At 37.9% G+C, this 9,814-nt stretch overlaps 2 protein-coding genes across 2 annotated transcripts; both read right to left on the minus strand.

Annotated features, from left to right (window-relative positions):
* Positions 1–641: 641 nt before the first annotated feature.
* On the minus strand, positions 642–855 carry LOC146170444 (short transmembrane mitochondrial protein 1-like). The gene has a single exon (XM_083391046.1). It carries the CDS (start codon positions 815–817, stop codon positions 644–646), a length of 174 nt encoding a protein of 57 aa, XP_083247172.1. The 5' UTR covers positions 818–855; the 3' UTR covers positions 642–643.
* Positions 856–2,495: 1,640 nt separating this feature from the next.
* Positions 2,496–6,345, minus strand: LOC146170445 (DNA-directed RNA polymerase II subunit RPB2). Its single transcript, XM_083398007.1, has one exon. It carries the CDS (start codon positions 6,314–6,316, stop codon positions 2,792–2,794), a length of 3,525 nt encoding a protein of 1,174 aa, XP_083254133.1. The 5' UTR covers positions 6,317–6,345; the 3' UTR covers positions 2,496–2,791.
* Between the last annotated feature and the right edge of the window lie 3,469 nt (positions 6,346–9,814).

Below are 9,814 nucleotides of genomic sequence, written 5' to 3' on the forward strand. Positions count from 1 at the left end.
CTTTAAACGACTTCAATTCACTGTTTTACTTGTTTACAACACTTACAAAAAATGACAGCAAAAGAAAAGATAATTTTTGAGATCAAGACAGCAACAAAGAATACAGGAAACATGTTGAGAAGGTTTATTTTTGTTTATGTCCTTTAACTGCTTTAAATAAAACCATAATTGACCCAAAAAATACTGTCGATTTTTGTCTATTTAATTGCTCACAAACACATTTTACAGCAAACATGTTTATCGGGACAATTTGTAAATAACAAATATCAAAATTTAACCATAGCCTAAAAAGGTATGGAAATATAAATGTAAGTATTGCTTTATCACCATATTCACATTGCTTACAAATTATTTTCAAAATATTGCATATAAAGCCACAATTATTTTAAAATGATGTGTTTGAGTACTCCACGTTGCAAGCAGAGCTGTATATACTTCATATAAATCAATTTAGCTAAGTTTTTAAATACATCAATTTAAAAAGGTAAATTTGCAAGAATTTTCTGTCAACACAAAAGTTTTGAAGTGCATAGATAAATAAACGTATACAACAAAATAAAATAGTCAATTTTCATATAATATATCTTGAAAAACAGATCATTCAAAGTCTGTATTTAAAAGTAACACAGAAACATAACCACATTTAGTTCGATTTTGGAGGACTTGAGTCCTCATCAGACTTTTTACTTGGCATTTGTGTTTTTGCCAAGTCAATGTATGTTTGTATCTTCTTTTGAACATCAGGGATGTCATATTTTTGAGCCACATAAGCACCACAAACAGCACCCAGCGAGAAACTCATAAGGAACCTCAACATATCCCAATGTAGAAAGGTTTATTCAACTTAAAAAATTGACAAACCTGTGTAAATGAACTTGAATTATTAAAAAACAAAAAAGTATTAGGCACTAACTGCATTTGCAGGCAATTTATCTAAATAAATAGCATACTCTAGTTTAAATTAAGCAAAACAACTTGATAAGTCTGTTGACCAATATGACATTTAAAGTCACACAAATTTATATAAAAGCAAGACAGGGCTAAAAATGTAGATGTCAAGATTTAAGTTACACATCAGGCAGTCAAGAAACGAACAGAACACCGTTGCCTGCTGAATCCTGTTCATTAAATTAGCTTTGGTAAGACTCAAACCAAATGCTGACATTTTGTGTGTTAAACAGGTCTTGCTGACCCTCGCCTAACCGACAAAGCTACGCAGGGTTAGTCTTTAGAGTAGGGATGTCCAACATTTTATTATAGTGGGCCGCATTGACACTTGGAATAATTTAATGGGCCGCAGAATCTATTACGTTTAAAGATTAAGTATTGCTCTTTAGAGTTATAACGGGCCTTCAGAGTTATATATATATTTATTTACCCATATTGTACTATTAGTGCGCCCCTAAAAGCTGACTGGTACATTTTAATTAGGCTAATATTGAACGTTTAAAATACTACTTGGGAGTGAAAATGACTAGCGGGCCGCACCAAAATTTCAGACGGGCCGCAGGTTGGACATCCCTGCTTTAGAGGTTAAGCAAATGGGGAACCAGCCCTAGCACTGTTGCCTGCTGCATCCTGTTTAAATTTGCAATTTTATTGAATAGGATTACAATCGTAATTATATAATGATAATTATCAGTTCAGATTATGCAACTAAACAGACTGCTTAGTTTTCAGTCGTTATGCTACAAGATACTGGCAATTGATCTCATAAAAAAACCCTTATGAACCTTTGAGCTCAAAACACACTTGTTTAAAGCGCTAAAAGCGTCAAACACGCACGGTGGTCACATTAAATCGTTCATCCAGAACAAGGAGAAAGTTCGTAAAATGTTTTTGTTTTAAAGTTAAGTTTGTCTATTTTTTAACGTTCTTTGAATTAAAACAATAAAGTCTGTATAAAAATCATCCGAATTTATTGTTTACAGCCCCAAATCGCTGGACTTCACCTTTATCTTTTCACGTGTTATATTTTCTATAATATTAATTGTTCCTTGCCAAAATTCATGAAGAAGCGTTTGTTGATGTGAGCATGTGACACTTTTATCTAAAGATGTCGATGATATCGGATCATAGCCGATACCAAGTGGTATAATCGGTATACGTACGAATATACGACTATAGTTATGACGTCAATTGATATCGGGCAGCTAAAGTATTTACCGTACCTAACAGATCACTTATGTTTTTAACCCGTCTATATCCAAGATTCTACGTAATCGTTATATGCTGGCACATTTCTGCAATATATGTTTTATTACATAACAAACCTACTACAAGACAAATATCTTGTCTGTCCTAGTATTTGGTAAAAAAATGTTCATAAAAGTTAGACCTTAGAAACATTTTAACAGGTGAAACTCCGGACATTTAACTCTATAGATGTTTTTACTGAAATAAATAAATTCCTCATTTTCTAAATTTTAAATGTTCACAAAACACCTGTAGATCCTCTCACCAAACAAATAACATGATTTTACAGTGACTATAAAAGTCTGAAAAAATTGTAATTTATCAAAATATAGAACATACAATGGCCAAATAGCACAAGACACAGACTAAGCCTTTTAGTGTTGAGATACGAAGCAGTACAGACATACATAATTGGATTTTCAAGTTTGACACATTTCTTGTTTAAACAAAACATGGGTGCAACATTGGGCAGTAAGACAGATAATGCTAACAGCATAAGTCAGTGTTTTGAAAATGCTTTTTCAAAAAGTGTTTTAACATTTATACAACCCAAGAAAACAAGGCAGGAAAAAAGCAAAAAAATGAACTTTATCAATTATTCAACCATCATTCTCGGAGCGATAGACATAGACATTAGCTCCTGGAAGAGCAATTTACAAGCATATGGCAGTTTGACTTGCGAAATACGAGTTTTGTTTTTACAACCTCGACACTCGAATGTGTGCGAGCGAAGATTTGCAATCGCAATCAAGCCGCAAAGGTTACAAACGTGAACTCGATACGGGTCAGAGGCTTCGAACAAACGCTCACGGAGAAACTGAGCCGCTCCGTGAGCGATCTGACAATCTCTCTCCATCTCTCCAAACCGAAGACCTCCGTCTCTTGATCTTCCTTCCATAGGTTGTCGGTTAAGAATCTGCACCGGCCCTCTCGCTCTAGAGTGGATTTTATCGTCCACCATATGCTTCAACCTCTGGTAATAAGTTGGCCCGAAGAATATCTGAGTGTTCATTTTTCTTCCAGTGTGGCCGTTATACAGCACTTCGTTCCCTCGCTGCTGATATCCATACTCGTACAGCAGGTTTGAAATCTTCTGCACATTAACCGTGTCGTTAAACGGGGTTGCGTCACCAATCTCACCCTTGTTTGCAGAAACTTTGCCTTGTAAACACTCGATAAGATGGCCAATGGTCATTCTGGATGGGATGGCGTGTGGGTTTACGATGATATCCGGCTGTACGCCTTCACAAGTGAACGGCATATCTTCTGCTCTGTAAGTGATGCCACACGTTCCCTTTTGCCCGTGACGACTGGCAAACTTGTCGCCGATCTGTGGAATTCTCACCGAGCGTACCCTGATCTTGGTGAACTTGTAACCATCCTGATTGATGCTCACCATCACTTGATCCACGATTCCAGTCTCACTCGTTCGGAGGAAAGTCGAAACATCACGCTTCTTGTACTTTGTGGTCGATCCTTCCAAATCATCCTCATTTTCTGGTAACAAAACAGTTTTGCCGATGACGACATCGTCGCCAGAAACACGGATTCCAGGAGAAACCAAACCATCGTCATCCAGTTTATCGTAAATAGCGTGTCTCATTCCAGAGCAGGTCGCTCTCTCCGGGCGCTCAAAAGTTTCCTCTTGATTGTACGCGCTCTTGTTTTCGGCATCTTTGTACGAACGATAGAACACAGATCTGAATAATCCGCGATCAATTGAGCTCTTGTTTACAATAATAGAGTCCTCCTGATTATATCCAGTATAAGAAGCAATAGCTACGATCACATTAATGCCTGCTGGAAGCTCTCTAAAGCGCAGATACTCCATTGATCGAGTTGTTACCAAGGGTTTTTGAGGGTAGTACAGCACATGGGCAAGAGTGTCCATCCTCACATGGAAGTTAGTAATGTAAACTCCCATGGCTTGCTTTCCCATGGCACTTTGGTAAGTGTTCCTGGGAGACTGGTTATGATCAGGAAATGGAATAATGGAGGCACAGACTCCTAAGATCATGGCAGGGTGAATCTCACAGTGGCTGTAAGTGCTGCAGTATTGTTCCCCCTTATCCTGCAAATCCTCAGGGAACATGGCAAGCATGATTGTTTCTTCCTCCAAAGGATCAATGTACTCCACCACGCCGCTAGCAACAAGATCTTGCCAGCTGTAGTTGTTATACTCCTCCTTTAAAAGATCAATGTGCTGCTTCTTTAGAAGAAGTTTTTGTTCTTCAACAATCAAGAGTGGCCGGCAGATTCTCCCAGCATCCGTGTAAATCCTAATCTCGCGCTCCCTAATGTCGCGAACCATCGAAACTTCAGACACAATGATGTCCATTTGTCTTCTCAGTTTTCGCAGCGTATTCATGAGCTGCTCCGGGTCACGATGTATTCCAACCCAACATCCATTAACGAAGATCTTTGTCGCGTGCGCAATTGCAGAAGGTGAAATCTCCTCTAAGTTTTCCATTGACCATTCCTCCAAGAACTCGAGGATAGGACTTGGCTGCGATCCAACAGAGATGTAAGCCATCAGAGCAAGGTTTTTCACCAAACCCACAGCATGACCTTCAGGTGTTTCAGCAGGGCAAATCATACCCCAGAGCGAGTTGTGCAACTGACGCGGTTTAGCGAGCTTACCATCTCTTCCGATTGGAGAGTTAAGTCGCCGAAGATGTGACAAAGTTGAAGCGTATGTGAGTCGATTTAACACCTGGGAAACTCCAGCTCTGGCCTGGTGAGCTTTTTTCTGATCTCCCCAATTCCCAGTGGCTAAAGAGTACTTTAATCCATCGGTTATAATCCTGGTCTTAATTGCAAGCTCAAGGTTAAAATCCTTTCCTCTGTCGATAAACTTTTGTGCATAAAGCCGGACTTCTTTCATTAAATTCTTAAAGAGGCCTCTGAACAGAAATGCAAGTAACGGACCGGCCAGATCAAGCCTCTTGTTGCCATAGTGATCACGGTCATCCAGCTCTCTTCTCCCGAGAGCTGCGGATAGAAGTCGATGAACCATGTAGCCAAGGAAGTATGCCTTCTTAGTTTCACAATAATCGCTGATACCAACATGAGGCAACATCTCCTTCTGTAAAATCTCCTTCGCATACTTTATCCGCTTTTCTTTGGTAACACCAGGCTTGGCTCCACGGGATCCGATAAAATTGAGGGCAATGTTTTGCTCCTGAATCACAAAAGCCTCATCCAGTGATGGTTTAACCATTTCCATCATTTCAGGATCGTCAAAATCGTAAATCACGTGCTCGAGAATGTCACGATCCGACACAAACCCAAGCGCACGGAAAACAATGATGATTGGGATTTCTTGGCGAATGTAAGGAATGATTGTGGTTATTCTTTGACCAATTGCACTTTTCTTAACTCCCTGCCCACCCCTTGCCAACATGTTAACCCACATTGAGCTAGTGGGCCTGGAACTATTTTCTAAACAGCTTCTGATTTCACTTGTGAAGGCATACTTTGAGTCTTTCTTTTTGAAGACGTAAACGGTATTGGCAGCCATTTTTTCTTGGGCAATTAAAACCTTTTCAGAGCCGTTAATAATGAAATAACCACCAGGATCAAGTGGACATTCATTTAACTCTGTCAAATCTCTGTCCGTGAGTCCACTTAGCAAGCAGTAGGTTGAGCGAAGCATGATCGGAATTTTACCGATAAAAGTTTTCTGGTGTTGTGTTTCAATCGGGTCGCTATTGGCCTTGACAATTGTCTTTGTTATGTCAACGTACAGTGGTGCAGAGTATGTTAAATTCCTCAGTCGTGCTTCGTTGGGCATCATCGGACTCGGAGCTCCATCTTTTTCCCAATGAGTGGGCTTCGACAAATAGATCTGCTCGAATTTAATGAGGTATTTTGTCGGAGCGCTAACCTCAGTGCTTGTATGCTGTGCTTCTGCTTGAAGTTCAATGATCGGAGCGTCTTCCACGATCCTCTGTACTGACATTTGGATGAACTCGTCAAATGAGTCGAGTTGTTGCCGTACAAGACCTTTTTCGTCGAAGTACGAGCTGATAACGATCCAACACGCCTCCTGCCATAAATCGGGCGAAATCTCATTTTCTTCACCCTGAGTATCCATTTCTTCTTCGTCATCATACATCATTTTTGCCTTTACAATGATACTATGACTGAAAAAATCTGTAAGGAGTACATTTCAAAAAATTAATCAATGCCTAAATACAAATATTAGCTTTTAACAACAGTTGGCGCTGGCTTGGAATCCCACTACAGCATTTAAATTATTAATTTACCTAACTTTATTTGGATTAGTGTTTGGGTTTAAGTATTATTATACTTATTCCCCCAGTTTTCAATTTAGACAACTGGTTTCCTAGCTGTATTTTGTTACTGTAAAAAATGTCGTAGGATTCTAGACCAGCAGCTAAAAGTTTAACCACACTTAAATATGGTTTTATTCCTATACAAGCTTACTGCATAACAGTGGCATTGAACTCTTAAATATTTAAATTGAATTTACTTTGTGCTTCAAATAGATATTAAAGAAAGCAATTTTAATGCTGTTATTTTTAGTTTTGACAACCCTGAATCAATTCAAAGTCAATTGTAAAAAAATGACAAGCTGATTGTCCTCCTTGCTACTAAAAAGTTTCACTACAAATACTTTATACTCAAACTTAGACACTGGTCTAGAATCCCACTAATATAATAATAATACTTAACCCTCCAAAACCAAACTCACACCCTGACCCAAATAATGTTAGTAATATAACCCCCAGACAGAAATTTGGTAGGATTCCAGACCAGCGCCCAAATTTGCCTTGGGACATTAATGGTAAGAATGGGGGGCACCTTGACTGGTAAACCTGTTGGTTGTATCGGTGCCTCCCGGCATATTAAATAATCTTATTGCTTGAATTGACATAAATGGTAAATTACCTAGTTATGAGTTTATCACAAATTATTAGTAAATCAAGCTATGTGAAAGGTTGTTCAGCTAAAATAGTGTCTTACGTAACACTTGTTAAGTTATTAATTGTACTGGCTACTACAAGCTCCTAACATACTTTATAGTTCAATTTTTTCAATCTGTTGCATTAATTAAAACTTTCCGCGAACTTTTATTTCGACAGTGATATGTAGTACATTTATAAAGTCAAAAATCAAATTATTTTGCACGCATTTGTAAAATAAATTTGCAAATCAGTTGAGGATTGTGTTTCATATACGTTTCAACATTTACAAACAAAAGTCAAACAAATACAAAATAAGTGGCGCTGGTCTAGAATCCTACCACAGTTATGAAATCAAGGCACAAAATTTGCCTCCAATTCTACAACTGCTGCTCCCACCAGCAAGTCTGGCAGAGAATGAATTGTTTTCCAAATTTCAATTAAACTTGCGGCGGTAAATACACCCTATTGACACTTAATTATTAGGCGAAGCTTATCGCGAAGTAATTGGTCGCCCCAAAAAATGCTGACGCCGCATTTAAAGCAAGCATTATAAATGTGTCGCCGATATTCTGCCTTGAACATCCCTACTCGAAATGCTTCCCTCCGTTAATTGTACTGTGGGTGAAACTTTATTCACGGCCTTACCTCTTTTTGTATTACCGCGACAATACGATGAAATACGATTTGGAGAATATTGGAAACATCGTATTTGGAGAATATTTGCTATTTGCACCTGTTCTGTATGTTACTCCAATCCAACATATCTACACACAATTATAAGTTGTGTATAATAATCTAATAACTTATGGCTTTGAAGCGAAGGGGGTTCAAATATGGCGTAGATTTTGGCAAATGATCGAAACATACATTTGATCAATAAAAATTTACGTAGATAATGCTTACGGCCATGTTATTACATTTTGGTCAGCTAGCATGTTTAAAAAGTCAATATTTTCATTCTCTCTAAATGATTTAACGTCTATGGTTTGCTATACTTTTTCCAACTTTTACTGTGTAAATTTTTACCATGCCTTGGTCTGAGCAATCACTGTTGAAACAGAGTTTAAATCTGTAGTTTTGAGCAATATGCAAACACGTTTATGTGCCTAATAAGCCACGTTTTATATTGAAAGTTTTGCCAATTTAAATCCAATAAACGCAAGATTTATTTATTTATGACGCCATGTTATGACGTAGCTTTGTAACGTCGTCGTTAAGAATGCGTTAAACTTAAGCTTTTTGTTGTTGCGGCCCTTGTATAATTATATTTGCTTAGACCTGGTGTTGATATGTTTGAATGGTGCAACAATTACAACATGTGCTAACAGAGATGTGTACACTGCCTGAAGGATTCGCATTTAAATTTGCGGTGGTAAAATATTTTGTGTTGTAAGAGCAATAGGTTTTTTTACTTAGAGAGGCCTCTTTATGAAAGGCAAGTCGCATGTGCATAGTTTTACTAGGCAAGCCACTTCCAACACAAATGTTGCACGCGCGGGACAATAGGGCGCAGCAGGGATGCCAGCAACCGCCTCGTCGCGACGCGAGCTGGACAAAGCAAGCGAATATGAACGAATTCTGTATGAAAATTTTTCTGCTGCTAGATGGCTGTCGTTAGCTACAAAGTGCTAAAACGCAATATTTCAGGTTTTTACCCCCCAAGCAAAGGCCATTTGGAGTGCAGCCTCATAAACTTTTACAAAGCACCTACATACCACTCTACGCCATGTCTGAAAATTTGAAGGTTCTACGATGTCTACTTTTTCTATAAAGCTTCGGACAAAACTCGGTCTGAAACAAACCATAGGAAACCATAGGAAACCATAGGAAACCATAGGAAACCATAGGAAACCAAAAAAGAATAACGGCAAAAACAAGATATGTCCCGAAAATAAATTTTCGGCCCATATAATTTCTACTGAAATCGGCATGTACAAAATTTGGAAGCAGCGCCCCCGGTGGACATCAGTTATTTATAAAAGGGGTTGAATTTTTGAAGTTCTTGTAATTCGTTAAGTTGCCTATTTTCCTCGAAAACAAATTTATAGTTAGGAGTTGGTTGTTAAGTTCGGCGCGCTACCTTTGTTTTTGTCTCAAATATATTTCTGCGTTATATTGTAGCAATACTTGGGAATTGCTGTAAAATTGTGTTAATCAAAGCCCCTATAAAGCAACCTATAATGAGGTTTGTTTACGTATACTATATCGTTCCTATTATCACAACCTAAAATAAATCAAACGCAAATGTAGTATATCTGGTTCACTTCTGAAGTGTGTGTTGTTTAGCCGTCATAAAATTTTGGCTAATTAAAGAAAATTTAGCTGCCACTCCGCAATATGTTTTAACTCAAATCTACGTTATGAAAACCAGCTTGGCAATATCCCTTTTCTTTCAAGCGTTTTATTTTTTTGCGAAGCAGACATAAAATGCAATTTCTTCTTATATTACATCCAATATATATCTTTTTTTTGGTTGTTTATAAACTGTTGTTAAATAATTTACATAACACTTCTAAATTTGACCTGTCGTACGTTCTATGTAATTACAATATGTAACTAAAAGCAACTTTAGATGAAAGGTTTGGTGATTTTAATCAAAACGATGCTTATTGCAAAAAACTTCGTGTTTTTTACATTTCTGCCGACTAGCAAACTCGAGCTCATTGGCGACGCTAAGTGGCGATTAG

The sequence above is a fragment of the Ascidiella aspersa genome, chromosome 1 (genome assembly GCF_963924565.1).
Source record: "Ascidiella aspersa chromosome 1, kaAscAspe10.2, whole genome shotgun sequence".
In the NCBI taxonomy this organism is placed as follows: domain Eukaryota; kingdom Metazoa; phylum Chordata; class Ascidiacea; order Phlebobranchia; family Ascidiidae; genus Ascidiella; species Ascidiella aspersa.

Excerpts from the sequence above, each read along its gene's own strand:
- LOC146170444 (XM_083391046.1), bottom strand. The coding sequence starts at position 817 with ATGTTGAGGTTCCTTATGAGTTTCTCGCTGGGTGCTGTTTGTGGTGCT.
- LOC146170445 (XM_083398007.1), bottom strand. The coding sequence starts at position 6,316 with ATGATGTATGATGACGAAGAAGAAATGGATACTCAGGGTGAAGAAAAT.